Source organism: Saprolegnia parasitica, assembly GCF_000151545.1.
Source record: "Saprolegnia parasitica CBS 223.65 unplaced genomic scaffold supercont2.27, whole genome shotgun sequence".
In the NCBI taxonomy this organism is placed as follows: domain Eukaryota; phylum Oomycota; class Saprolegniomycetes; order Saprolegniales; family Saprolegniaceae; genus Saprolegnia; species Saprolegnia parasitica.
In genome coordinates this window covers 38,742-66,252 of record NW_012156421.1, presented here as the reverse complement: position 1 = coordinate 66,252, position 27,511 = coordinate 38,742, and the positions used below count along the sequence as shown (strand labels likewise).

At 59.4% G+C, this 27,511-nt stretch overlaps 10 protein-coding genes across 10 annotated transcripts in view; 4 read left to right on the top strand and 6 right to left on the bottom strand.

The window, feature by feature from the left end:
- Positions 1-501: 501 nt before the first annotated feature.
- On the top strand, positions 502-2,049 carry SPRG_07315 (hypothetical protein; the record flags this gene model as incomplete). The annotated part of the gene is made up of 5 exons (XM_012346105.1): positions 502-621; positions 662-1,106; positions 1,160-1,324; positions 1,383-1,552; positions 1,601-2,049. 5 exons carry the CDS (start codon positions 502-504, stop codon positions 1,994-1,996), a joined length of 1,296 nt encoding a protein of 431 aa, XP_012201495.1. The 3' UTR covers positions 1,997-2,049.
- SPRG_20362 (hypothetical protein) lies at positions 2,000-2,777 on the bottom strand. The gene is made up of 6 exons (XM_012346208.1): positions 2,671-2,777; positions 2,584-2,627; positions 2,460-2,537; positions 2,343-2,417; positions 2,185-2,294; positions 2,000-2,143 (listed from the first exon to the last, which is right to left on the bottom strand). Exons 1-6 carry the CDS (start codon positions 2,733-2,735, stop codon positions 2,069-2,071), a joined length of 447 nt encoding a protein of 148 aa, XP_012201598.1. The 5' UTR covers positions 2,736-2,777; the 3' UTR covers positions 2,000-2,068.
- On the bottom strand, positions 2,761-11,725 carry SPRG_20361 (hypothetical protein; the record flags this gene model as incomplete). The annotated part of the gene is made up of 13 exons (XM_012346207.1): positions 2,761-2,927; positions 2,974-3,018; positions 3,063-5,564; positions 5,612-5,713; positions 5,759-5,920; positions 5,976-6,797; positions 6,848-7,117; positions 7,166-8,926; positions 8,978-9,786; positions 9,836-9,935; positions 9,990-10,745; positions 10,792-10,876; positions 10,935-11,725. The coding sequence occupies 13 exons, from the start codon at positions 11,723-11,725 to the stop codon at positions 2,811-2,813; spliced, it is 8,322 nt and encodes a 2,773-aa protein (XP_012201597.1). The 3' UTR covers positions 2,761-2,810.
- A 670-nt stretch (positions 11,726-12,395) lies between these two features.
- On the top strand, positions 12,396-15,055 carry SPRG_07312 (elongator complex protein 3; the record flags this gene model as incomplete). Its single annotated transcript, XM_012346104.1, has 16 exons — positions 12,396-12,426; positions 12,541-12,594; positions 12,636-12,778; positions 12,828-12,929; positions 12,980-13,084; positions 13,132-13,251; positions 13,291-13,410; positions 13,492-13,647; positions 13,692-13,770; positions 13,821-13,957; positions 14,002-14,169; positions 14,222-14,334; positions 14,384-14,458; positions 14,506-14,620; positions 14,672-14,753; positions 14,813-15,055. The coding sequence occupies 16 exons, from the start codon at positions 12,396-12,398 to the stop codon at positions 14,890-14,892; spliced, it is 1,680 nt and encodes a 559-aa protein (XP_012201494.1). The 3' UTR covers positions 14,893-15,055.
- A 512-nt stretch (positions 15,056-15,567) lies between these two features.
- Positions 15,568-16,955, top strand: SPRG_07311 (hypothetical protein). Its single transcript, XM_012346103.1, has one exon. It carries the CDS (start codon positions 15,650-15,652, stop codon positions 16,859-16,861), a length of 1,212 nt encoding a protein of 403 aa, XP_012201493.1. The 5' UTR covers positions 15,568-15,649; the 3' UTR covers positions 16,862-16,955.
- Positions 16,956-17,719: 764 nt separating this feature from the next.
- On the bottom strand, positions 17,720-19,504 carry SPRG_07310 (hypothetical protein; the record flags this gene model as incomplete). The annotated part of the gene is made up of 10 exons (XM_012346102.1): positions 17,720-17,848; positions 17,895-18,020; positions 18,172-18,240; positions 18,292-18,423; positions 18,468-18,528; positions 18,573-18,646; positions 18,691-18,741; positions 18,788-18,992; positions 19,042-19,136; positions 19,181-19,504. The coding sequence occupies 10 exons, from the start codon at positions 19,502-19,504 to the stop codon at positions 17,720-17,722; spliced, it is 1,266 nt and encodes a 421-aa protein (XP_012201492.1).
- A 44-nt stretch (positions 19,505-19,548) lies between these two features.
- SPRG_07309 (hypothetical protein) lies at positions 19,549-20,344 on the bottom strand (the record flags this gene model as incomplete). Its single annotated transcript, XM_012346101.1, has 5 exons — positions 19,549-19,703; positions 19,753-19,847; positions 19,897-19,984; positions 20,032-20,132; positions 20,189-20,344. 5 exons carry the CDS (start codon positions 20,342-20,344, stop codon positions 19,622-19,624), a joined length of 522 nt encoding a protein of 173 aa, XP_012201491.1. The 3' UTR covers positions 19,549-19,621.
- A 60-nt stretch (positions 20,345-20,404) lies between these two features.
- Positions 20,405-22,890, top strand: SPRG_07308 (hypothetical protein). Its single transcript, XM_012346100.1, has 7 exons — positions 20,405-20,614; positions 20,661-21,010; positions 21,061-21,937; positions 21,989-22,206; positions 22,251-22,394; positions 22,444-22,656; positions 22,692-22,890. The coding sequence occupies exons 1-7, from the start codon at positions 20,434-20,436 to the stop codon at positions 22,860-22,862; spliced, it is 2,154 nt and encodes a 717-aa protein (XP_012201490.1). The 5' UTR covers positions 20,405-20,433; the 3' UTR covers positions 22,863-22,890.
- A 44-nt stretch (positions 22,891-22,934) lies between these two features.
- On the bottom strand, positions 22,935-25,855 carry SPRG_07307 (hypothetical protein; the record flags this gene model as incomplete). The annotated part of the gene is made up of 8 exons (XM_012346099.1): positions 22,935-23,171; positions 23,224-23,344; positions 23,393-23,742; positions 23,804-24,313; positions 24,366-24,506; positions 24,560-24,784; positions 24,829-25,023; positions 25,073-25,855. 8 exons carry the CDS (start codon positions 25,853-25,855, stop codon positions 22,935-22,937), a joined length of 2,562 nt encoding a protein of 853 aa, XP_012201489.1.
- Positions 25,856-26,121: 266 nt separating this feature from the next.
- The window catches only part of SPRG_20360 (hypothetical protein), a gene marked incomplete at both ends in the record, with an annotated part of 2,084 nt that continues 694 nt past the window's right edge, over positions 26,122-27,511 (bottom strand). Inside the window, one exon of the mRNA XM_012346206.1 lies at positions 26,122-27,429. Coding sequence (XP_012201596.1) covers positions 26,122-27,429 — 1,308 coding nt within the window. The remainder of the gene's footprint in view (positions 27,430-27,511) is intronic.

The window sequence follows — 27,511 nt, the reverse complement described above, 5'->3', positions numbered from 1 at the left end:
AACATGGACGACGAATACTAATATTAATATCCTTCGACGAAATTAAATCCCGCGCGTGCAATTGGTCTGCGCCGGCAAAGGATCCGCGCGCTATAAATAGCCTCGAAAATCGAAGTTGACGGCGGGATTATCCGGATAATAAAATAAACAGCTGCCTTGAAGGGGGCGATCTTTGGAATATTTAAAAAAAGATCCCATTTAAATTAAATCACGCATGAAACCGCACGGTGCGATCGCATACTGAAGCGGAATGCCAAACCGCGTAATTTTATTCCCATATTCCAACTCGCTTCGTAGCCCCAACGTTGGACGACGTATCATGCCGCAAGAGGTCAGGAACAGCTCCATGATGATGCGAGGGGAAGGAGGCGCGATGCCAGGCGCCGGCGGATGGAGCTTAAACCAGCGCATCATGGAGCCGCAACGGACCGATCTGCCCGCCCGCGCCGAAGCGCGCGACCGTACGTGCAGCCGCTTTCCAACGACACCCAGGTCAATGACATGCGATCTGTAGTCGACACGATCACGGCCATCGAGTATGATCGGTCCGGCGAGTACCTTGCGACTGGTACCAAGGGTGGCCAAGTCATCGTCTACTCCAAGGAAGGCGGCGCCCATAAGGTACACCTGGCGGCCACCACCGAGCTCACGCGATCCGCAGAAGGAAAAGCTTCGCCGGTCGTTCCAATCGCAAGAGCCCTCCAAGTACGCCAACTACAAGACGTTCCAGAGCCATACGCCCGAGTTTGACTACTTGAAGAGCTTGGAGATCGAAGAGAAAGTCAACAAGATCAAGTGGTGCCGGGCGTCGAACAATGCACTCTACTTGCTCTCGACGAACGACAAGACGATCAAGTTCTGGAAGCTGCACGACCGCCACGTGCGTAGCACGCAGCGCGCCAACATGACGTATGGCGAGCGCATCATGTTCCCGACCATGAGCGTCACCGACACGGTGGCGGTTGCGACGCCCAAGCGCGTTTTTGCCAACGCCCACACGTACCACATCAACTCGATCGCGCTCAACAGTGACGGCGAAACCTTTCTATCGGCCGACGACCTGCGCATCAACCTGTGGCACCTTGGTGTGTCCAACCAAAGCTTCAGTAAGCTCGCGTCCGATATCCTAGACACCTTATCGACCACGGTCTTTTGACAGACATTGTCGACATCAAGCCCAACAACATGGAGGAGCTCACCGAGGTCATTACGGCTGCCGATTTCCATCCGTCGCACTGCAACATCATGATGTACAGCACGAGCCGCGGGTCCGTCAAGCTTGGCGACATGCGCACGTCGGCGCTCTGCGACTCGCACTCCCGGCGTACACTACGCGCGCATTTTTGCAGCACGACCGCTCATAGCGTTCGTGCCTTGTATAGTGTTTGAGGACCAGGAAGACCCCGCGTCGCGCAGCTTCTTCTCGGAAATCATCGCGTCCATTTCCGACATTAAGTTCTCGCCCGACGGCCGCTACATCATTTCGCGCGACTACCTCACTCTCAAGATCTGGGATGTCAACATGGAGGCACGACCTGTCCAGACGATCAACGTACGTGATTTCTACGTTGGCACAAAAAACCCACTGCGATACCAATAGATCCACGAGCATTTACGTCCGCGACTCTGCGAGCTCTACGACACGGACAGCATCTTTGACAAGTTTGAGTGCTCCGTGAGCGGCGACGGCAACAACTTTATCACGGGCTCGTACAACAGCGAGTTTCACATTTACGACCGGTACGGCCGGTCGGACTACTGCCTCAATCCAATGGTCCACGCCGGTCGACGACGCTCGTCTGCGCCGCACAATGCGATTGCGCGGGCGCTTGCGGCCGGCGCCGAGGCCGAACCGCTTGACTACAAGGCCAAAGTGCTCCAGACGACGTGGCACCCGACGCAGAACGAGGTCGCAGTTGCTGTGCGCAACAGCTTGTTCGTGTACGCGACCAAGCCCGAGACGCCGACGGGTCCGAAAGTCAAGCACGTGAAATAGATAGCCCCATCTTGTCGTACGTTTTAATCCATGTCCTTGTCGGTTTACCATGATAACTTGCTTGTTGCATTATCACGTCAAGATGGCTTTAAATTCTGCAAACTCAATCTCGCCGCTTTGATCGACGTCGAGCTTGTTGATCATTTCCTGCCATGCTCGGATGAGCTCCGGTCGACGTCGCCACGTACCTCGATGTTGATGGTCAAGCCAAAGTCGACCTTGATAATCTTGACAAGCGTATCGCGCTTGACGACACCGGTCTTGTCGGGCTTGCCGCCGCACGCGACAAAGGCGTCGACTAGACATTCGCATTCGCAGGTGTTGACACCGAGTCGGATCCTCCTACTCATGTCGCTCTCGTCGTTGTACATGGCGGCGCGGTCCTTCTGGTTGTCAATCACTTGCAGAAACTCGGCAAAATCTACGCGCACGCTCAGCTGCCAGCAGCCATCTCTTGTTGCACCAATCGCGCCGCTCATGTCTTCGTCGACCTCGCTGATCATCTGAAAGAGCTCTTCTTCGGTCGGCTGCTGCCCCATGGCTGCATGCTCTCGTGTCAGAAGACGCTCGTGTCGCAAGAAATGTACCTTCGAGCACCTGGCGCAGCTCCCACACATCGATCGTGCCACTCCTACGCAGCAGCTTCACGACAGGCTGACGATGGAGTGCAGCACCGGTCCTTGTCGAACGCGAGGAAGGCCTCGCGACACGCATCGATCTCATCTTGAGCGAGCACCATCTTGCGTCTCTTCAAGATCCAAAATACACCCGACAGTCAATCGATCTCTATTTATATGCAGAAAAGGTATACAGGCTAGTCAATCTTGTCCTTGGGCACAGGAATGTGGATCACGTTCGGTCCCGTGACCTTGAGCAGCGTCTCGGGCGACCGAAGTACGCGAATGAGCGTCTCGTACAACCGGCCTTCGTCCTGTACACGACTATGAATGCCAACCTATAAGGTCTGTTGCCTGTACCTTGAGATGACCGAGGTAGTCTTCCTTGCGCGCAATGTAGACGCCCTAATGGCCAACATGAGACACGCCAAGATGCATTTTGAACGCACCTCGACGAGCTCGAGGAGTTCGTTGGGGTTGGGCAGCTCCTTGTAGAGCACCTTGTAGAGCTCGCCACGAAACGCGTTCTTGACAAAGCCGCCGATGGTAAAGATGACGAAAATGTACGCGGCCGTAATGCCATACGTGCCGATCCCGAGGCTCGTGAGTCCATTGACAATGTTGTCCGAGACCGTCACGAGGCAGAGACCATCCTTCATGGGCGAGAGCGGGTCCGCACACGACACGCGCGCCGCGTCACCGACGTCGAGCGAGCCGTACGCAACGTCGTCGGGCGACGAGACAGCCCACCAACTCACGCCGTCCTCTGAGTTGCGCTGGAGCAAGATCGACCGCTTAACAAAGCTACCGCGCGCGACCGGGTCGCTCGTGGCGCCGACCTTGAGCACGGGCGTGTAAAACTGCGCGATGACGATCGGTGGCGCCGTGATCGTGTCAGCGTCGACTGCAATCGAGGCGCCAGAGTGCGGCGAGAGCCCCGTGACGTTGGACGACGAATTGCCTTTCACCGGGTCGGCGGTCGAGCCGTCGGCAAGCAGCACCGAGATGAACTGCGTTCGATGCGCCGGCGTCATCATCTGGTCAAACGTCAACGATACGGTCTGCTTGCCGTCTGGGCCCGACCGCGTAAACGTCAAGCTCAGGAGCCACTTGATCGGCTCGGTCGAGTTGATTTGGGCGACGAGGTTCCGACGCATCGGCGGCGTGCTTGTCCAAATGTTTTGCGAGTAGGAGGCGAACGCGATCTTCTGCGTCGCCGTGTCAGTCGATGTGATCTGAAGGCCCGCGTACGCAGGGCTGTTGGTGTCCCCGCTCGCATACAGCTGCTGGACCGTCCCGTCGAGCTGCTGGAGGCCAAACGAGACTGTTGTCGCCGTGATCGGATTCGCAGACGTCGACGGGTTGGCTGTCGAGAAGATGGCGAGCGGTCCGATGACGCAGACGAGCAACAAGAGGAGGAGGATGCCGCCTTTGAGGAGCTTGAAGAAGAGCGGCTGGCGCTTGTTGCCTTGGAGAAAGTCGGCATTGTCGATGCGGCCGTTCATTTCTTGGCGCACGAGGTACATTTCGGCTGCAATTTCTTCGAGGAGGAACCACATTTCCATGTCGAGCGCTGTCGTCGAGCAGATCCAGTCGAGGAGGCACCGGATCTCAAACGCAAACGGCACGGCGTAGTAGATCTTGAAGCACTTTTCAATCACGAGCATCGACACCGTCACGTCCGCGCCCGGCTTTTTCACAAAGTGGTGCCCGCGGAAGACGAGGTACCCGTACTTGAGCTGCTGCGCCGACGTCCAGAGGTAAAAGCACTGGAGCAAGTAGAGGCCTTGGAGCCCGAGTCGCGTCTGGAAGTACGACTGCGAGTACATGGGGAGCAGAATCCAGAGCCCGATATGGACAGCGAGCAGGAAGACGAAGTGCAGCACCATCTTGGAGATCATCGAGCCATAGACGTACGCGGCGCGGTCCCAAATCATCACGACGAGCTCGCAAAACACAATCAGCACCATGTACCCGTTGAGCATCGAGTCGCTGAGCTGCAGCGAGAAGCTGTCGCTGCTCGTGTTGGGCTCGCCAAAGTACTGGAAGAGCAAGATGACGTAGACAATCGAGACAAGCGGGAGGAAGAGCAGCAGCAGATAGTAGTCGCGACCCGGCTTGACACCCGTGATCGCCTTGTTGATATTCCGGTCCCAGTGCTCGGGCGCAGGCGAAATGACGCGCCGGCAAAACTGCACCACGCCGCTCGGAACGTGCGCTTTGCACCACTCGAGCGCCTTGTTCTTCTTGACGAGGCTGCGGTGCTCGGGCTCGGGCGCCAACGCGCTCGGAAGCGGCGCCACCACCAACTGCTGTGCATGTTGCGGCGACGTCGGTGCGAGCGGTGGCGACGCGTCGTTCACCTCGTCGGCGGTCGCATCGAGCTCTGCGTCGAGCGACCGCGGCGAATCGCTGTCTTGGAACGCGACGCGCTGCGACTTGGGCAGGACGCGGCGGCGCGGCAGCTCGGTCGGCTCGGTCGCGCGTTTGGCTTGTTCGTGCCGCGCGAGAAAGTCGGCGACCTCGTAATCGTCCAGGTCGAGCGAGTCGACCGAGAGGTTGCTGCCGCGGCGCGTCGACATACGCGTCGACTGCCGGCCCATGATCGATTGCTGCGGGTTCTTGTCGTCCGCCGCATCGCTCGACACGCCTGCGTACCACATGCCGCGCAGCTGGAGCTCGCGGCGATGGAAAAGGATCGCGAGAATCACGATGAAGTTCCACGCGACGCCGCGGAGCATCGTATCGACGTGCGGATTCGCCGTGCCGTCAAATTTGTACAAGCCAAAGATGACCATGGGCTGGATCGGGTTGAGCTGGCCGCTCGTAAAGACACTCAGATCCGTGGGGCAGAACGGCTGGATGCTCGGGTACAAGACGTTCTTCTTTGTAAACTGCTGGCAAAAGAAGGGCAGCTGGAAAGAGTAGCGCAGCGAGACGACGACAAACGACTAGACGAGATGCATGACAACAAGATCTCAAATCAAATTGGACGTACGTAAACGAGGAAGAAGTGCCACGCGCCAGAGTGCGGCCGCGGGTTCTCGAGCAGAACAAAGCCAAAGGTTGCGAGCACGTAGAACGCATTGAGCAAGTCGCCCTACACCTTGGTTATGACGTTGGTCATAGACGCGGGTTGACGCACCTGGAACATGAAGCTGCACATGAACGTGAGGCAGCAAATGTCCCGCGAGTGGCTTCGGATCGCGTTGATGAGCACGAAGAGCGTCTCGAGGAACGACGGGAGAATCTCGTCGTCATCCTCGTACAACTGGTGCTCCTGTCGCAGCGCCGCGTCTTGGGCGTTCTACGTACGTGTAAAATTGGTCATCACGAGCAGATACATCGAGTAACAAGCGTACGTAGAGGGCTTGGTAGATCTTGAGCCAGATCCAGCCATACGTCGGGCGCTTGGCCATTTCTTCGTCCTCGGCGTCCCCGAGCCAGCTCTCGTCGCCCGTGACACTGCTCCACTCGCTTCCGCCAGCGTTCTTGGCGCCGTCTTCGACCTCGTCTTCGTCGTTCTCGTCGGCCTCCAACGGCATCGGGAGTCCGTGGAGCTCCAAATACGCAAGGAAGCGGTCGCTGAGCACGTCGCGCGGCAGCATTTGTCCGAGCGCCGCGGCCCACTTGTCGAAATCGTCGGCGCGCTCAAGGTGAAAGCTGTACTGGACTTGCGCGTTCGAGTTGCGCAGCGTCGCGACGACGTCGAGCGTGTGGATCGGGCTCGAGTTGTCGTCGAGGCGAATCGGCTCCTCCGAGAGGTCCATCGAGAGCACGTTGCGCATTAGAAACGACGTCTTCATGCGCTTGCGCTTCTTCGTGCTCCGGTGCTTGAGCGCCACGTTCTCGCTCTTGTACCACACAAAGGCGTGCGTGTCGACAACGATGTAGCGCACGATAGGCTTGGGCGACCACAACGAGGCGTACCAGCGCTTTGGCAGCGCTGCTTTTGTATAGTGCACCCAGCCTGCGAGGCACAACCCGCCCCAGTTGAGTGAGATCGTCCGCGCCGGCTCGCTCGGTGCGCTAAACGGCCCTTCGCCCATGCGACTGATGGCGGCGACCTTGAACTGGTACGCAGCACCGGGCCGGAGGCCCTCGACCACAAGGCTCGTTCCGGCACTCGCGGCGACCTCGATCGGGTCCGAGTAGTCACCCAAAAGCGTCGACGTTGGGTACATCTAGGTCATGCTGTTGTTGTTTGTTGATCAGAAGAGCACACGAATGTTACCTGCCGCGTGACCTTGTACGCTCGGATGCGGTGGATGGGCGCTTCCGGGGCTTTCCAGTGCAGCGTGATCGAGTTCTGCGTCGCTTCGTCGGGTTGCACAAACGGCTTCTCTGGCGCGCTCGGTGGCAGGCTGTAGTTGAGTCCCATCGCAATGTCCATCATCTCCTCGACCTTGTTGACGAGCCGGGATACGATCGACTTGAGACGCACGATGGCCGCAGCCTTGTCCTGCTTGAGCGCCGTCCAGCGCACGAGCCGCTCCTTGAGAATCTACAATGACACACGTGAGCGATGCCTTTATCCTGTCGCGTCCAATACCGCGTCCGTGAGGCGGCTGCGGCGGAGGTCGCTCAAATCTTCCTCGCGCTGTGTGTGCGCGTGGATGTACGCGTAGAGCGGCGACTGAAAAATGAGCTCTTGGATGTTGATCATCCAGAAAATGACGACCGAGAGCACGGGCAGCGACGCAAAGTACGGCGGTGCGCCCGGGTACGACACAGGGTACTTGTTCAAGTCGAAGATGGACGGGATGCTGAGGCACACGCCATCTTGCGGGTCGTTGGTGCCAAGGGCGCACGTGACCGTCTTGTCCGTAAAGAACGGCAACTGAAAGAGAATGCTCGCAAACATGTAGAACCACGTAAAGTCGCGCAACCAGCGCAGGAGCTTGTCACCGGGCGATCCGACGCGCTGGACGTGCAGCAGCATGTAGATCGAGAAGCCGAGGTAGATACCGGACGCAATCCCAGACCGGACGCAGCCCGTGATGAAAACGACGATCAGCAGCGCAAAGATCCAAAAGTTCATCACGACAAAGAGGCACAGCTGCCACAGCGTCGTGTTGGCGGCGTTTGTGACCGTGAAGTCGTCGACGTCGTAGCCAGGCTGTACGACAATTGGCGTATAATCCTCATCGCCCTTGGCCTCGGCCGGCTCAAGAAGCGAGATGTCTTGGCGCGGCGTGTCGCCGAGGTTCTTGCCGTGCTTGGCGAGGTAGTAGGGCTTGGCGGCCGGGATCATAAACGTCACGAGGAGCACGAGGTAGTCGCAGAAGAGTGCCCACCGGTGCTGGTAGTGCAACGCAAAAAAGTACTCGTACGCGGGCGTGCACCACGTCCACGGCGGGAGCGACTCGCGGTGCCAGTTGAGGAACGGCGGCACCCAGAGCATGATAAAGTACTGCGAGACGCACACAAAGACGACGAGGCCCGCGATGAGGTACCAGCGAATGCACACGGTCAGCGGCGACGCGACCATGATCGCGCGGACGACCAGCATGTACACGACCGAGATGATGTTGCGGTGGATGAACGACGAGACAAGGAGGAGAAGCATCGTCAGAATGACCGAGCCCTCGCTTGTAAAGCGCACAAGGAACGACTGCAGCGACTCGAGAAACGGCGTCTCATCCGCCATGCCCACGGGTGCCCACGGCTCGGACGCGAGCGACGACTGGCGCTTCACGGCCGGCGCCGGCACGTCCTTGAGCGGATCCCAAAAGTGCGACACGCGCGTAATGATGCAGAGCAGCAGCACGAGCATGTGCTCGCCCGTGAGCGCCCACATGGACGGATACGTGGCGTCGCCGGCGTTCCACGAGTCGGACGACGCGGCCGCCGCCGTGATCGATTCCGTGACCGTGCGGTTCGTCGCGCTTGTCGCAATGCGCGCAAGACCAAACCAGACGGCGCTGTGCTCAAATGCGTCGGCAGCATGCCCACCGACAAACACCTCGAGCTTGGCGGGCTGGAACGCTTCAAACTGGAACGCGTAGAGGCACAGCGTAAAGACTGACGAGAGCCAAAAGATGGGCTTCCAGCAGTGCGTCCACTGCGGCCGGCCGAGCGTAACAATGAGCACGCCAAGGTACGTGATGTTGAACGCCGAAATGTTGCTACAGACGATCGCCATGTTGACGACAAGGAGCACGATCGGGCTGTTGAAGTAGACCATGCGCTGGCAGAGCTCGAGGAACGTGCAAAAGCTGTCCATCCAGTTGCTGCGACCGCGCACGAGCACGTCATAGTTGTGCAGCTTCTTGCGCATCGACGCCAGGTTCCATGTCACAAGGCCCGCGAGCTAGAAGACAAACGGATAGATCAGCAGAGCCAGAGCAAGCAATCTACGTACGCAGGCGGTCGGGAAGAGGTACATGAAGAGCCCCGAGAGGCGCTCCGTCGACGCGTACTGGACGTACCCCACGTCTCGGATCGAAATGACGCGGCTCGCGCTGTCGGGCCACTGGCCTTGGACCCACGACGCGATGCCCTGGAACTGGTAGAGGTACCGCGTGACAAGCACGAACGCCTCGTATGCGAGCACGAGGCGCCACTGCCGCTGCGTCTTGAGCGAGTTGCCGCGCGGACACTGCACGACCGTCGAGAGGTGCGACCCGAGAAGCGTAAACAGCAAGAGCACTTGGATCAAGCCCACGAGCGTGAAGTGACCGGCATCGTTGACCTCGTACACGAAGGCGACAACGACAAAGCCAATGTACGCCACGGCGATGCCGAGGACGCGAAAAATGTGGTCGACTTCGCGCGCGAGGCGCGACACAAAGTAGATTGGACGACGGTTGGCCTGTGCAAGCATGCGCGCGCGCTCGTCCGCGCCATTGTCCGTGCGCAGGTAAATGCAGAGCTGGAGCACGACCTGGAAGATGAGGAAGAGCTGCGCCGAGAAGAGCGTCGGCCACAGCGCGGCCCAGTTGCTGCGCGGGTACGTCCTGAAGCACGTGAGGCCAATCGTGTCAAACCGGGTCTTGTCCACGCTCTGGGGACACACGACGTTCCAGCTGTACATGGCGAGGCACACGACGAGCGCGTATACGAGCAGCGCGCGCCAGAGTTGGCGCCGGAAGCGCTGAAAGACCGAGAGAAACGTCGCGAGCGCCAAGTAGCCTGTCTGGAGGATCGTCACGGACGTACTCAGGACCGTCACTAGAGCAATATGCTGTCATCTCCAAGCACTTTGAAGTCGACGCCTTACCAAAGATGGTAAAGAGCACCGTCATGTCAAGCGACGCGATGAAGATGCTCTGCGCATCCTTGATCCAGAGCTTTGTGACTTCGACCGACCGCATGCGGTGCTACGGCGAACATATAAGTTCCCTATATAGGTTGATGGAGCACACAAGACGTACGAGCTGGAGGTTTTCGTGCACGGGAATCGCATGACCCGGGGTCTGCGTCCCGGACGCCATCATGTCGTCGTACACCGACGGCGCGTGCTGGAGGTCGTGCAGTTCTCGCTCGACGCGGACTTCCTTGACAATGTACTGATACTGGAGGCGCACACGGACGCAACAACAAATGACGAGCACACAGAGGTGCTGCACGGACAAGTCCAGAAGCGGAAACTCGCTCGTGGCAATGCCGATCTGAATCATGTGCAAATTGGAGAGCGTCGTGAGCTTCGATGTCCAGTCCAATGGCAGCAAGAAGACAACCGTTGCGATCGAGACGCCAAACGCGTACACATTGAGAAAGACGAGGAGCTTCCGCGGCAAGACGAGGCCGAACGTGGCGAGGAGCACAAGCGCAATCGCCAAGAGACCCGCGTTCATGTAGGACGGATACGACACGCTCCAAAAGATGGCGGCGAGCGTCGCCCAGAGAATCCCACGCTCTTCGAGGAAGAGGCGCACAAAGAATGGCTCGTGCGAGAGGAGCTCTTGGACTGGACGATTCGACGTTGCTGAGTCGAGAGGGGACTCGTGCGCCGAGTAGAACGACGCGTGCGAGCTCGACCGGTGGCTCGGCGACGACGCTTCGTTTGTCTGGGGCAAAGCGTTGCGCGCCGCTTGCCATTTCGCATAGTTAGGCAGCGTCCGTGCGACCGCGATGAAGAGGACACACTGCGTCGCATAAAAGACGTACCCCGACCAGTCGGCGGATGTCTACGCTTGCGATCACTAGACGCAAACGACCAAGCCAAGGACGTACCCCAGGCATGACAAAGAGACCAGTGTAGTTGCCCAGATCGGGTCCAATACTCGAGTTGTGCACATCTGGAAACTGGTACGCTTGACTAGAGAATACGAGAAGATTCGGGTGTGAGACGAGGTCACCATGGCAGACGAACGCACCAGATCGCAATCACAAGGATCGAGTACGCAAGCAGGAGGCGGATCGTCTTGGCGCCGAAAAATGGCCGGTAGTGCGACGCGCCGTCTTCGAGTTCCTGGAGGCTCAGCGCTTTTGGGAAGAGCGTCCAGGCTGCAAGGCGCTGCAGCAAGAAGAGGTAGTAGACAAAGCTTACAAAACCCGTCGTCGCAAAGGCCGCGACAAAGAGCGCAGCAAACACGAAAAACTCACTCGCGCCAAGGACGTTCTCGCGCCACCGGACGTTGGAGCGGGCGTCCTGGGTGCTCATGCCGTCGTCGCCGCGGACGCTTGCCGCCGCCGCTTGCAGCGTGGCCACGGGGAGCGCCGTGCGAATCTGCTTTTGGACAACGTACACTTGGAGGATGCTGATGAGAAACATGAGCACGTCCGGGCCTGCGTTGAGCGTTATGTCCCACGCGTCGTCGCGGAACGCAAAGCCAAAGAGACCAAAGAGGATATGCGGCGACGATGTCTTTGTAAAGGAGACCGCCGCGTAGATGTGGCCGGCGATCGCGCAGGCCGACACGAGGAGCGTAAAGACGCTCAAGACACGCGATTTGAACGTGTACATGGTGCCAAGGACCCACCCGAAGAGGTACATCGACGAGATACCGTTCGCGCGAAGGACGCCGCAGCCAAGGAGCGCGAGCGAGTACACGACGTCGGAGAGGAAGTAGACAACCTTCATGAGCGTCGCGCGGGAGAAGAACTTGGGCTTGGCCGGCTCGTCGAGGTCTTCAGCAGCGATGTACGACTGTATCGAATGGCGCATGGACGCCCGATCGGTGGACCTCCTACATGGAGCGCATGAGCATGAGCGTCTCAAAGCGAGGGTGCACCGAGGTGGGCCGACGAAGTCCTCTTCGCGGGGCGGCGTCGACGCGGCCAGGAAGACGGTATCGGTCGGAGTCGCCCCATGTAGGTTGCTCTGGGGAGACAGTTGCAGGGCTACCGACTTGGGTCTCTCCATCATGCGAAGGCGATGGCAGATGGGACTGCCCGGGATCGGTGGCGGTCGGCAAAATATACACTAATTCGATTCTATGAAACACGCAGGGGTGCAACTACCTAAGGGAATGTACCGGGTGTTCTTGCACTGGTACGTTGCCCGCCTACTATGGATAATGTGAGTTATGGCTGTGTACCCAGCTGGCAGTGGATAAATTTGCTTGTCCAGTACAAGTGGCCGGTCTACCACCTTGAAGCTTGATTATGGCAACATGCGAAGTCTTTACAGGGGGTCTAAAGCATCGCAGCGACGGCAAAGAGCCACCCCGCAGGCCACACTTGCTAAAGTGCACCTTTCATTTGTGCTGCATGTACCGGTACTCGGATGAAGCCAGTGACGCAGTCAGTCTTCCCAAGCCTTCTCGCCACGAGACTCGGCGTGTCTTAATCCGCTTCTGCCCTCATTGACCTCGACCATATTCCTTCCTACGAGCATGGGCCTTGGCCTCTTTCATAAGAAGGCTCGTACGTGGCTGTCTCCTGGACGCGTGTCCTCCTGCATGGGCTGCAGCATTTGGATCCACCGGATACCGATTGCGGCGTATACAGAGTAACCGGTTAAAGAGACCGGTTCCGTAGATACGCCGCCTGCACCAATCACGGACGACACGGACGTGATGAGCAGCAACGCGGGTACCTCGTCGAGCGCATGGCGTGTGTCTGAAGCGTCGTAGGCGTCGACTCGGAGACGTACGTCAAGGCGATCTCGTCCATCGTGGAAGAGATCATCAAGGCCTATGAGAAGCAGGAGCCGGTCAACATGACGCGGCTCAAGAACGACGTCGCCAAGGGGTATCGCCTGCCGTCCATGCCCAAGGTACGACGCTGGCGAGTGCTTCCTCTGCGATCTGCATCGATGGCTATAGCTGGTGGACATCATCTCGGCCATTCCGGAAGAGTACAAGGAAGAGCTACTGCCGTTCTTGAAGGCCAAGCCCGTGCGCACCGCGTCCGGCATTGCCGTCGTCGTACGACGCGCGCTTCCTTCGCCTGTCTCGTCGTTTCAACATGAGCGTAGGCCGTCATGTGCAAGCCGCACCGGTGCCCGCACATTGCGATGACGGGCAACATCTGCGTCTACTGCCCGGGCGGGCCAGACTCGGATTTTGAGTACTCGACACAGGTTGCCAGATCCTCTTGCGCCGATGAATTACTATGCTGCACGTACAGGCGTACACGGGGTACGAGCCGACGAGCATGCGCGCGATTCGTGCTCGCTACAACCCGTACGTGCAAACCAAGACACGCGTTGACCAGCTCCGGCGCCTCGGCCACAACGTCGACAGGTGCGTCACCGCCATCGTTCGTCACCATCCACAACGCGATCAGGTTGAATTCATCGTGATGGGTGGCACGTTTCTCTCGCTCGACAAGGAGTACCGCGACTACTTTATTCGGAATCTCCACGATGCGCTCTCGGGCCACACGTCGGCATCCGTTGCCGAGGCTGTCCGGTACTCGGCGCAGAGCCAAACCAAGTAACGCAATCACCACAGACGCCGCGCCGACCTCAGACACACACGACATTAGTGCACGGCGATCACGATTGAGACGCGGCCCGACTACTGCTTGAAGCCGCATCTGAACGACATGCTCGCGTACGGCTGCACGCGGATCGAGATTGGTGTCCAGAGCATTTACGAGGACGTGGCACGCGACTCGAACCGCGGTCACACTGTCGCTGCGGTACATGCATCGACCGTGCGATCGACTACTAAGTCGTGGGGTAGGTGTGCCACTCGTTCCAGCTCGCCAAAGACTGCGGGTACAAGATCGTCGCGCACATGATGCCCGATTTGCCCAACATGGGTACGATATGCACTATTGGTCGCCCACGCATTCACTACGCTCTTCTGCAGGCATGGAGCGGGATCTCAATGGCTTCAAAGAGTACTTTGAGAACCCGCTGTTCCGGACGGACGGCCTCAAGATCTATCCGACGCTGGTGATCCGCGGGACAGGCCTGTACGAGCTCTGGAAAACAGGCCAGTACAAGGTACGACAGCTGCACGTTGGTATCTGTGTCCACATTGCGAGTAGAACTACTCGCCCAACGAGCTCGTGGATCTGATGGCGCGGCTGCTTGCGCTCGTGCCGCCCTGGACGCGCGTGTACCGCATTCAGCGCGACATCCCCATGCCGCTCGTGACGTCGGGCGTCGAGAACGGCAACTTGCGCGAGCTCGCACTGGCGCGCATGAAGGACCTCGTACGCCGCGGTGTACCATAAGATCTGAGTCTGAGACCAGGCGTGCCATTAGGGCCTCGCCTGCCGCGACGTGCGGACGCGCGAGGTTGGCATGAAGGGCATCCACGACCAGGTGGCACCGGATCACGTCGAGCTCATCCGGCGGGACTACGTCGCCAACGGAGGGTACTTCAAGCACCGTTCAAGTATTGATTTGGGTGCTCATCAGTCGCAGGTGGGAGACTTTCCTCGCCTACGAAGACGTCGACCAAGACATTCTCGTCGGCCTCCTTCGATTGCGCCAAGCAAGGTGCGAGATTCAACCGCGTCATCGTGGACTCAGTCGTGGTCTTGTAGTGCAACTGCTTTTCGACCTGAGATCCCGCCCGGCACGTCCATCGTCCGGGAGCTGCATGTCTACGGCTCGGCCGTCCCGTTGCACGCACGTGACCCGACCAAGTTCCAACACCAGGTTCACCGCACCATCGTATCCCACGTTGACCAATGGGATCATATCCATTAGGGATTCGGGACGCTCCTCATGGAGGAAGCCGAACGCATTGCGCGCGACGAGCACGGTTCGCACAAAATTGTGGTGATTTCCGGTGCGTTGGCTACTCCCTGCGCCATGTGGCCGCTTATATGTCGACGAACGATTGCATAGGCGTGGGCACGCGCGACTACTACCGCAAGCTCGGGTACACGCTCGAGGGCCCGTACATGGTCAAGGACCTCGAGGGGTAAAAGATTCACGTCGTATCCTCAAAACCATATCTTTCATTGACGCGCATCAACAACCCGCGTCTCTTGTGTTTTGTATGGGCAGCTGCGCCCGTTTTTTCGAAACCGCCCGTGCAACTCCCGCGTTTTCAAATATAAATATAAAACGACGAAATCAAGTCGTTAATAATAATCCATCGAGCTTGCCCGCACTGCCGATTTCGTATGCAAATGGGGCGGTCAGTATTAAATTATTTCGAACATGCCCGAAGCATCAAAGGGACATACACCCCGAAGGTTGAAGTTCAAGAAAAGGCAGCGCATTCTATTTAAATACGCGCATACTCAAGTCAAGTTCCTGCCGTCCCACGGGGATCAGACGTGAAAAATTCCAGCGCTTGGTCCAGCCTTGGATTGCACAATCCGTGATGACGCGGTTTCGAATGGGCCAATCATGGCGCGGCGCATTGCAACTTCAATGTTGATGCACCAATCATGGCCTGTGACGCCGTGCAAGGCACGATCGGATTGGTCGCCCAAGCGGCTTCAAATTCGAATTGCCCGAGTGATGCTCCCATGGCTTCTTTAAAAAAAGTTGCGCCATGTGCAGAGGTGGTATTGAATGTCCAATATTATATTAATATCTTGCATAATATAATGGCCGCGTTGATATTTCGTGACCGCAATATTATTCGCCGAAAAGGCCAGTTTGGGAGATCTGCGGCAAGATACACGATCCGAGTCAGTTGCGAATTTGTCGAAGGTCCCAGAAGCAGACCCGATGACGACGATGGACACGCCGGCCATGAGGACGGACGAGACGACCTCGATGACCATGATGATGAACACCATGCACGGTAGCATGGCCTACGACGCCGACGCCGACGCCCTCGGCAACGGCAACGCGACCGGCAGCTTTGTCACGAAGCTCTTTGCGATGGTCGAGACGGAGCCCGACTCGGTCGTGACGTGGATCCGCGAGGGCACGGCCTTTTGCATCGTGCAGCCCAAGGTGCTCGCCGAGACGTACCTGCCCAAGTACTTTCGCCACGGCCGATTCTCGAGCCTCATCCGTCAGCTCAACTTTTACAGCTTTTACAAGGTGACGGAAGGCAGCTCGATCATTTACCAGCACACACACTTTCGCCAAGGCCGCCCGGACCTGCTCCCGAACATTAAGCGACGAGGCGCGGGCAAGGCCAAGGACCCGTGGGTCGACCCGCTCAGCAGCAAGCAGCGCTACGACACCGACGCGCCCGGGTACACGTCGGGCAGCGTGAACCCGACGGCGTCAGGTATGCCCGGCCGCGACGACCAGTGCTCGTCCCCGCTGAGCAAACCACTCTCAGGACTGCAGAACCCGTCGATGCTCTTGAACGACAATATGTCGCCGGCGTTGAAGCCGGGCATGGCGCCCTGCGTTGTGCCGCCGATGGTCGACATGCACGGCCGAGCCGACTTGGGCAAGGTCATGATGAAGACGATGCGCCCGCATCACATGGCCATGAGCCACGCGGCGAGCATCTACGGCACGGGTCTCGGCTTCCAAGACAGCGCCACCAACATCACTTTGGTGCCGACGCGGTCCGCTGACTCCATGAAGCCGCCGCTTTGGAAGAGCCCGGTCGAATCGAGCTTCAACGTCAAGCAAGAGATGTCGTTCTTCACGCACATCCCGTACAAGCAGCCTACGAAGCAAGAGATGGACGAGAACGACGTTATCGACAACGCTATTCTTGACGACCTTACCTTCGGCGACGACATCAAGGCGGAGCCCGCCACAGACGCCCGGCCCACTGTCTCCGTGGACCCACGATCAGTTGTGCTCTCACGCAACTGCCTGAAGCTGCCTACAGGCATCCAGTTGCCCGTCAGCGCCCCGACCGTCATTGACACATCGATGCTATTTGGCGCCGACGACGACACGTGGGAGGTTCCCCTCTCGCCCCTCAACGACCCCGAAGACATTCCGTGGTTGGACTTGTCATTTTGAATTGCGCCTTGCGTCTTTACACGTATACATATTTACGAGGTATTAATATTTAGTTAAGTTAATAAGTAGTATGAATTAACTAACCTATTGTGCATACTTGCGACATGTTTTGCCTCCACGAACGAAGAGACACTTATGTCAAGTAAAATAATCGACTACTGGCTAACGCGAACTCTTCGACTAACTAATGAGGGTTGTTGTCAGCTCCGTCGGCCTCAAGCGCCAGACCGTCCTTGTCCGGCATGACGTCGTCACCCGCGCCCTTGCACGCATGGAGGTACGACGACGTCATTGCATGCAGCGACCGCTTGAAGACCTTGGTCGCCTTGGAGTGCGCCGGCGACCCGGTCGTGGCCGAGTAGTCGCACGGGGCCTGCACAATCGCAGCTCAATCATCATCGATTGAATGGTTGGTTGCATACCGGCAGCTCGGCGGCATGGCGCAAGCTCAAGTCAAACGGCGAGAGCGTCGCAAGTGGAAAAGACGGCCCTAGCGCCTTTTGTGGTCGGAGCGGATCCATGTACTGTCCCGGGCCACTAAGCACACATAAGTTATCGGTGCAGTGAAATGCAAACTGACGGTGTCGGTGGGCCCTCGAGCGTCTCGAGCGACCGGCTCTTGGGAAATGCGTGGCCGGACGTTCGCATCGCGTCGGCGATCGTACCGAGCTCATCGTACGCACCCGGTCCCTGCGCGATTGTGAGGCAACCATATTCAAGCTCACGGACCGGCGCACCGGTGTGCGCGGGACAGTATCGACCGACACCGCGCGGCCAATGTACCCTCCGTGCGTGTGGTCGGCCCATCGCACGCTGTACTCGCCCGGCCCCTTTTTGATGTTGTGGCGCAGTTTTCTATCAATGTATCAAGAAAAGGTGTACCGGCAGCACGTCGATTTCGTCGCGGAGGCTTTTGCAGTGCGCTTTGCGACTCCGCGTGAGCACGTGGATGCGATTGCGCTCTTGGAGGATCGCGCGGCGGATCTCCTACGGCCAAATGGCTCTTGGATTCGCAGCGGCATATTCTGCGTACCTTGAGGTTGTCAACGCGCTCGGTCGTCGCGTGGAGCTTCTTGCTCGCTTCGTCCGTCTTGAACGACTGAATCTTCTTGGCTCGCTGGACCGTCACCTCGCGCGCGTGCTGCGCGAGACGCTTGCGCTAGACGCCATGTGACGAAAGCGATGGCACGTCGAGTACCTCGATCGCGAGCATGTTGCATGTTGCTATGCAGCGCCCGCTTCCGTATCGCGTCCAAGTGCGCTTCCTACGCTCTCCAGTTGAACCTCGACGCGAGAAAAGCGTGGCGAACCCTTTCGTGGACAGCGAGCTCGATGCATTCGCGCCGCTGCCGGTCGAGCTCGCGCGCGTCTTCGATGACCTGCATGACACGCCATCGTCACGATGGCAATAGCAATGGACGGCACTGTACCTGGAGCCGCTTGCGCTCACGCTCGTCGCCAAGGACGCGTTTGAGCTTGAGCTGGTCGTCCTTCTCCTTCTTCGTCTGCGTGGCGCGCGACTGCTCGTAGCGCCGGCGCGCATCGGCGTTCTCTTGCTTGGTCTAGCACCCGAGCGTAATCGTCATCACCGTTAAGCCGGCGCTACCTGCTCGAGGAGCTGCCGCTGCGCCCGAACGCGCTCCATTTTGAGCCGGTTGGTCTCGGACCTACAGCGGACCCTCGAGCGCGCGCCACGCTGATGCGTGTTTACCGCTCGGCGTGCACGTGGTCTTTGAACGCCGGGGGCTCGTCGCCGCGGCGGCGAAAGACGCCATTTTCTTGCACCTGCGCAGCGCGTTGATTCAACGCAAGTCAAGGGTCGTTGGTACGAGGAACTTGGCGCGCTTCCGGCGGATCATTTCGGCTTCTTTCTCGAGCACCTGCCATCCATCGTTCTTGGCCAAGTCCTGGCCGGTGCGCCTTTACCTTTTCGTAGCGAAGACGACCGCGGATCATGTCTTCAAGAAGCCGGCGCTCGTGGTCAAGCTCTCGGTCAAAGTCCTTGGCGTCGTCCGACGATGGTATCTCCTGCGACTCGGCGACTTGCAGCAAGAGCGCGACGCTGCTTTTCCGGGCCTTTTCATAGTGCTTGAAGCGCATCGCAGCGATTTCGGGGGGCACTGTCCACGCCCTACACCAACCACTGCATCGTCTCTCGGAGCTCTACCACATGACTGCACCGGTCTCGCTCTCGAACAAAGTCCGCGTGCGTTTTCGGCACCAAGTCCTCGGGCCGAATGCCCGTGACGTTGAGCGCGTGCCGCATGCCGGGCGACTAGGAAGGCTGCACATCGATCGCTGTCGATGTCGTTTTCATACCTCGAGGAGGGACGAGAGGGCGTGGGGGTCGGTCGCTGCCAAGATCTCGGCGGCGCGGTCGAGGTAGGCGGCTGACCGCGGGCTTCGGGGCGTCGATGTCGATGCAGGCCGCGGTGCTTTCTTGACTCGTGGCGCTGGCTTGTGTTCCTCGTCCAGCTCAAGATCGAGCGCGCGGTTGAAGAGGGCGTTGAGGCCTTCCATGCACTGGCGCAAGTCGTCTTCGTTCTTGACCTGGTAAAAGCCGTGGACCTTCTGGAGCACGTCCATCGCGTCGCGCGCCGGCAGCTCGGGCAGCTGGCGCACCGACGACGCCTTTAACTCCATCGACAACGTCCACTGCGAATTTAGCGCCACGACGCTATTTATACCTCTATAATATCGAATATTGTCATATTGAACGCGCTTATGCTCTAGTCGGTGGCAATACTATAGAGGGGACCACTATGCCTTCTTCTGTCGCTTCTTCGGGCGATCCCGCTGGTTGCCGGCGCCGTTATTCCGCAGCCCCGTGTATTTGATCATGCTAGCACCATCGGATATGAAGCGCGTCGCGATCGATGGCAACGACGTACCGGTCTGCCATCTCTTCGGCCGACACCTCCTCTTTAAGCGCGCGCTTGTTGGCTTCCGAGTGCCGGCGCTGCGACGTCGCCGCCTTGAGCTCCTCCTACAGGAATACATGATGCTCACGCCGGACGCCAGTCGTCGCAGCCTACCTCGACCGCAGCGTTAAAGCCGCCAAACGACCGCCGGCCAAGCTGCTTCTCAATTGCCGGGTCAGAGGGGTCTTTGATGACCACGAGCCTGTCGCAACGCATGAGCCGACTGATGTCAAGACTCGTCGTACGTACTTGCCGTCCGTGGCGGCAGCGTCGCCGTCCATGTCCCAGTCATCGTCGTCCGGCTTCTTGACCTCTTGGACGACCGCAGCCGTGTTCTTGCGCTGCATAAACTAGTGGATCGCACGCTGTCAAGCATCGTCCTCATCGGATCCTCGGCGGTGTGTACCTTCATGGCGAGCGTGTTTTGCGACAGCGTTGGCTTGGGCGCCTTGGGCGCTGCAGACTTCTTGGCCTCGGCGGACGCCTTCTTGGCCTCGGCGACCGGCGTCTTGGCGGCCACCGGCTTGGCCTCGGTCGGCTTGGCGGTCCCGGGCTTCCACATCGTGAACAAAAAATAGCTTTCGATTGATTGGACGGAAAAACCCGGAGCAATTCCCGGACTTGGCCAGTTGTGATCGGCCAGCCAGCACCATGTCGGCCATCAGCACGTGGTACGACCACCTCGTGGGCACGCAGCTCTCGAGCGGCGGCGTCGCCGGCGTCCTCGCGGCCTTTGTCAAGAACGTCAGCTACAAGCTCAAGCTACCGGACGCGTCGACGGTCGTCGTTTCGGCCGAGCACGCGATCCGAGCCAAGCGCATGCAGCTGGACGGTAGTACATCGCCTGTACCCATCGCGTAGACTCATGCTGGCGGCAGGCATGCATATCACATTCGATCAAGGCCAAACGGGCAAGATCTGCTCCACCGACGGCGTGAGCCTCTACAGCGCCGACTACAAAGAGAGCGGGCTCGTCAAGATCAAGTGGACGCACGACGCGCCGACGACGCGCACGTCGCACGTCGAGCTGCTCGTCGTCCTCGAGAAAGTACCCGACCTCCTTCTTGGCGTCCAGTTCTACAAGACGTACGACAACGACGAGCTGTACCTTGTGACGGTCGCGTCGTCCACGATCGAGGACGGCGAGAAGGTCTACCGCCTCAACTTTGAGGACGGCGACTACGACTACATGAAGAAACTCGACTTGCTCCTCGAACTCGCACCGGCGGTACGCTCGATTGAAACGATGGGACGATCTCACACAGTGCACTTTTGCAGATGCCCACCGAGCGCACCGTACGCCTCGAGGACCTGGCCATCTACTCGGCGGAAGCTGTCACCGCGCACCAAGCGCCGTCCATCGCGCCAGACGCAGTGACCAACGTCAAGTTCTGGGGCCGCTCGATCTACGTTGCGCTCGGGCAGAAGGGCACGAACGTGATTGTAAATGACCTCCTCAACACGGACGACGGCCAGCCGGGCGAGGCCAAGGCAACAAAAGCCATCGCCAAGCTCGACATCCTGGTCGCCATCAACGGCGTGCCCATCCGCGGGCGACCTGTCGAGGAGGTCGCGCGCATGATCAACGCGTGCACTCGACCACTCACGCTTTCGTTCCGGAAGCCCAAGTCCAAGAAGGCCGCCGCTACCGAGGCGCCACCGACGAACCTCGCACAAAACGCAGCGCGCCTCCCGACGCTCAAGGTACCGATACAAGCCAAGGCCGCGGCACCGAAACCGATCCCGCCTGCCAAGCCGACACCCGAGCCAACCGTCGAGGCCGTCACGCAGCTACCGTTGACGACAACTGCTGTCGCAGCGTCGGTCGTGCCGCCGTCCGCAGCCAAGCCAACGACACCGACACCGCCTGTCAAGCCAACAGCAACGACTGTCAAGCCAACGACACCGACACCGACTGTCACGCCAGCAACAACGACGGTCAAGCCAACGACACCAACGCCGACACCGCCTGTCAAGCCAACAGCAACGACTGTCAAGCCAACGACATCGGCACCGGCTGTCACGCCAACAACAACGACGGTCAAGCCGACGGCGGCGCCTATCAATCCACCTCCTCCTCCCCCGGCGACGACTGCGTCAGCACCGATTGCGCGCCACGAACCGCTTAGCTCGTCAGTCATTGCGGCTGTCGTCGGTGGGGTCTTAGAAGCGTTCATGACCTCGGACGACGACTCGGACTTGGTAGATTCGGACGGGACGGGAGACCAAAGCGCCGAGGCCGACGACGTGTCGTCGTACGAAACGATTTCAGAGGTGTCGTCGGACGACGATTCCGACGAGGAAGAACGACCGCCAACGACAACACCAAGTCAGTGCGCCACCGCTGCGTCGCCGTCTCCACCTACCGCCACCCCAACGCCCAACGCGACGAAGGAAGAGAAAGCGGTGTCCCGTGACACGTCGGTACGGTCACTTTTTATGAGAGTCGCCTCTCCACTCTGTATTAGGGCGCGGACGAGCCGTCCATCAAGGCCGAGAAATCACCGTCACCGTCGAGCGCGACAAAGAAGCGTCCGGCCACCGACACCGTGTCTGGCAAGGCCATTGTGGAGCAGCCCAGTGGCCCCAAGAAACTCAAGCTGTCAGCGGACGTACGTACACGTGATGCACAAAATGGTTTTCTCAACGCTTCGCCACTAGACCCGACTGGTCGCGACCGAGAGTCCGAGCACGAAGAAGCTGCCGCTAACGTCCAAGCCTCGTGACGCGCCGTCGTCGTCATCCGAGGCGAGCCCAAAGGAGACGGATTTGATCGGCAGCCGCGCGCGCCGGCCGCGGCGTATTCACGTGCTCGTGCACAAGGCGTCACTGCAGCTCTCGCTCGCCAACATTGAGCCCAACCAGTTTCCGATCGTCACGAGTTTCCTTCCGAACGGGTCGGCGCCAAGGGCGAGGTCGAAACCGACGGCCGCGTCCAAATTGGCGCGCAGCTCGTCACGGTGAATGGGCAGTCGACGCAGGCGCTGTCGACAAGCCAAGTGGCCAGTCTGATCAAGCACGCGCCGCGGCCCGTGAACGTGAGCTTTCTCAACGCCAACGTCGACACGGAAAAGTCTTAAGTCGCCGTTGTTATATAAGCTGCTGCAGCTCTTAGTTGATAGATGGTTGTTGATAGTTGGAGGTGGACGCGCCTACTTGGCCTGATACGACTCTTTGATGTAGTGGAAGACCGTGCACACATCCTGCTCGGCACCAGCCGCAGCAAACACGCCAGTTTCCAGCGACGGCAGAAGCGGCTCCAGCGCGACGCGGAAGCGCCGGCCGACAGCCTTCATGCGTGCGAGCGTGCTGGTGTACCAGTTGTCCTTGAACGACGTGCCTTCCTTGTCGCACGAAAACTTGTGGTCCGCCACCACCTTCATAAAGCCCTAAACGCCATCGTCGTCGTGAGAGAGTGGAATCGCGAGGGATGCAAGGCACCTCGAGGACGGCACGGAGCATCGATTGGAGGTCGTCGAGTGCCGCCGCGTCCTCCGGGTTGGCCTCGACGCGCTCAATGCCGTAGACGATCGAGTTGTCGAGAATCTCCCACACATAGTGCCTACACCATCATATCGCATCAAATCGTCCTTGACACTAAACGACGCACCAGCTGTACTGCTGCACAGCGTCCGAGCTAAACATCCACGTCGAGATCGCGGTCGACGAGAGCACCTTGTGGCGCATCATGAGGCTCAAGATGAGAATCACGTGCTGCGGCGACTGCTCCCAGACCGCGCCGACCGCGTTGATGGCTGCGAGCGCATCTTCCGTCGACGCCGTGAGGGTGGCCAGGAGCTCTTGGTACTTTTCCAAGAGGCTTCGAAAATGCGTAAACGTGGCCGAGCCGGCTTCGAGGAGCGCCGAGACGACCATCTCCAGCACGATCGCCTTGTCGAGCGACGACGTCTTCTCGTTGCACCACGCCTCGATGACCGCGGCGTCATCGCGCGCCTTGATCTTGGCCAAAATTCCTCGTACACGTCCTGGAGCGTCGCGTTCATGTTGGCCTCAAACGCACCCGCTTCGTCTTGGCGAAACCGGATGATGTGGAGCGGGTTGGCGGCAGCAGCATGTGGAACGCCTCGGGGAGCACCGACTGCATGTGCTGGCGGTAGCTCAGGCGCACGCAGCGCTCGAGGACGGCCGAGACAAAGAGGCGCTGCGCGTCGTCGGCTTGCGCGTCGAGCACATAGTTCCAATGGGCCCACGGCCACTTGTACTCGAAATTGGAGAGGAAGAGCGAGAAGAAGCGCACAAACACGTCCAGCGTGCCCATCTGCATGGTCGGGATCTGGCGAAAGAGGAGCTCCATGAGGATCGCGAGTGCGCTCTGGATCGTTTTCGCGTCCTGCTTGAGCATCTGGTAGAGGACGGCGCCGCCAAACGGCACATCGCGGTGCTGCAAAATGTGCACGAGGAGCGTCTCGACCAAAATGAACTCGGCTTGGACATTCTCCAAGCGCGCGTTGAGCCAGTGCGCACACGTCAAGAGTTGCTTGGACGTCTCGGCCACCGACGGCGCAAACGCCTGCATCATAAGGCGCGTGGGATCGATCGATACATTGATACAAAAAACGTACCTTGAGAATGTCTTCAAAGTAGCTCCGGGCGACGAGGTACGACGGCAGGTGCATTTGGGCAATCGCGACACCGATCGGGCCGCTCTCGTCGTTGAGAATGCGAAACACGACCGAGTACGAGGGCAGCTTCTTGGCATGGATCTACAAAACATCTTGCGATGAGAAAGAGCAGGTAGACACAACGACGCGAGTACGGCAGCCAGCTCGAGCGTGAACGGAAAGGCCGACGCCGGCAGCGCAAAGGGCACCGTGTTTTTGATGACCGTCATGAAAAACTGCTGCGGGTACATGAGCGCGTGGACCTTCCACGACGATTGCGACGGATTGTAGAGCGCCACGTCCGACTTGGTCGAGTCCCGCGAGAGGCCGGCCACGAGCTGCTCGACCGCCGTCCACGTGGCCGCCAGCGGGTCCAGCGCCTGCATTGCCATGCGTGTCATTACAAAGACACAGGATGGCGTACCTTGGCGACGCCCAGCACGTCGTCGTCTTCCGGGTCGCAGAGCATGTTGAGACGCACGCGCTGGACGACCCAGCTGTTGGAGGGTACGAAGCGCGAGTGGGTCGTGTCGACTTCGCGGAACGCCATGTACGCCGAGAGCTGCGCAATGAGCTCGTCGAACGGTTCCTCGGCGGCCACCGAGAGCGCATGTCCGCACTAGACAATTGTGATACATGGGGTGCAAGCCACGGGATGATGTACGTACGTGAAGAAGCGTGTCGAGAACGATGTACGCAATGTAGTCCTTGATCGCAGTCGCGTCTTGCTGGGCCCGGTTGTTGGGCGCGATCGGCTCGGGCGTGCAGAGCGCGACAAAGTTGGCGAGGAGCTGGACCACGTCGGCAGCGACAATCATCTTGGTCGTCGCGAGGTGGCCGAGGAAGCGCACGAGGAGCTTGATGCGCAGAAGCTCAGTCGTGCCCTCAGCGGGGTCGTCCTCGGATTGCCACCAGTTGAGGTCGGTTTGGATCGCTTGGCATGCGAGCTCGACGACCTTTTTGCCAAAGACACCATTCTTCTCGTTGAGGAGCGTCGTGAGCAGCGCGTACCACTCGCTCTTGGCGCTGAGGCGACCGGCGCACGTCACGACGAGCGCCGCGATTTCTTGCGCCTGGAACATGAGCTGCTCGCCGAGCCACTCGCCGCAGCGCGAGAGCACGTCGCGCACCGCGTGCGTGTCGCTCACGTTCACGCTGTCGCCAAGCGTAATGACGCGCCGCTTGAGCTCCATGACGTCGTCGTCACCGCCGTTGCGGTTGTTGTCGCGGTAGTTGTCGTCGCGGCGACCGCGGTAGTTGTCGCGGTAGTCGCCGCGCTGGTTGTAGTTGTTGCGGTGGCGCTTGTTGCCATAGTTGTCCGACATGTCGTCCGAGCGCTTCCGGCGGCGGTTGCCGTCTTGGAAGCCCCGGTCGTTGTAGCCGCCACGAGGGCCATCGTTGTAGCCGCGACCTCCGTCGCGACCGCCGTAGCCGCCTCCGTAGTCCGCCATGCTCTATGAATTTCTGTGGCGACCAATCCGTTCAAGCCGACCGGATACACGCCATCCGGACAAGCGTATCCGGATGCATCGAGCAAAGCCGTTGGATACATGCACGCAACGCCAACGCGCCAACCGACGAGCGTCCAACACAGTCGACCTCGCCAGCGACGCCTCGGATCTCTGCTACTAAGCTCCTGGTTCCTATTTAATATTGTACTTTTTCATTGGATTATCATTTTTGTCTTACATGCAATGTACAGTTGAGATACATATAACTACAGAGATACAGGTCGACCAGCCATCGCGTCGGTGTACACGGAGGTGCGACGGTCGCAGCGGCGGTGGGTCACCTCGGGCACTTCTTCGCGGCTCCCGACGGCGTCAGACTCGAGGACTCGCGTGTACGCTTCGCTCGTCTCCAGCTGCTGGTCGAGCTCGAGCACGACATCTTGGAGGTCGTCGACTTGGGCTTGGAGATCACAAACTTGGGTCTCGTGCGCCAACAGCAGCAGCTCGTCGTTGCCAGCCAAGTCGCACTGAACTTGCTCCAGCTGCTCCAGCAGACGGCCAAGCTCCTGGTCTCGCTGCGCGTGGTCGTCGAGATCGTCTTGAAGCTGGCGAATCTGCGCTTGGAGCTCGGCCACGTCGGATTGGAGCTCGGCCACGTCGCATTGGAGCTGATCGCGCGTGCGAACGAGCGCTGCGACTTGATTCGTGCGGCCCTCGAGGTCTTCTTGGAGCATGAGCATCTGCTCGTCCTTGCCTTGCATGGACGTTGCTTGAGCGCGGGCTGCACCGACTTGAGCTGCCTCGGTAGCCTCGATCTTGGCTTGGACCACTCGAAGCTGACCTTGGAGATCGCGGACTTGACCTTCGTGTGCGGCCAAAAGCTCGTCCTTGGTGGCCACAGCACGCTGAAGCTGGTCGACAATACCATGGTGCGTCTGAGCGAGCTGGTCGCGTTCGTGGAGGTCGACTTGAAGCTGGCGGAGGGCCGCTTCCTTGGTCTCGATCGTCGCGTCGTGAAGAAGCTGGGCGCTGCCAGCGGCCATCTTGGCCACGGCAAGCTGACCCAGTAGTTCGTCGATGCGAGCTTGATGCGAGACCAACGAGGCGTCCTTCACCGAGACTTGAAGGAGCATCCGCTGCTCATGACCGTCGACGTCGGCTTGCAGCATCTGGAGACGCTCGTTCATGGTCTTGATGGTGGCGTCGTGGTCCATCGTCGCATAGCATCGATCCGTCAAGCTGTCCGTGAGCTCGTCCTGGAGGCGGTCGAGCTGGTCTTGGAGCTCGCGTTCTTGCGCTTGATGCGACGCCAAGTCCTGGTGCGCTTGCTCGAGCTGGTCCACGACGCCAGCGAAATCTTGTGCATGGCTGTCGAGGTCTGCTTGAAGCGTCTGGATGCGCTCGTCCTTGGACGCGATGGTGTTGGTAGCGTCGCGGAGGAGGACCGCGTTGTCGTTTTCGGTCGCTTTGGACGTTGCAAGGTCGCGCTTGGTCTGGTCGAGCGCGTGCTCGGCGTGTGCGAGGTTGCTGGTCGTGAGCTCGAGCTCGGCTTGGAGCGAGGCGATGTGGTCGTCCTTGGTGGCCGCTGCCAGTGTCGACGCAGCGATGGCATCGGTCGCCGCTGCGAGGTCGGCTGCTGTGTGGCGCAGCTGCGCT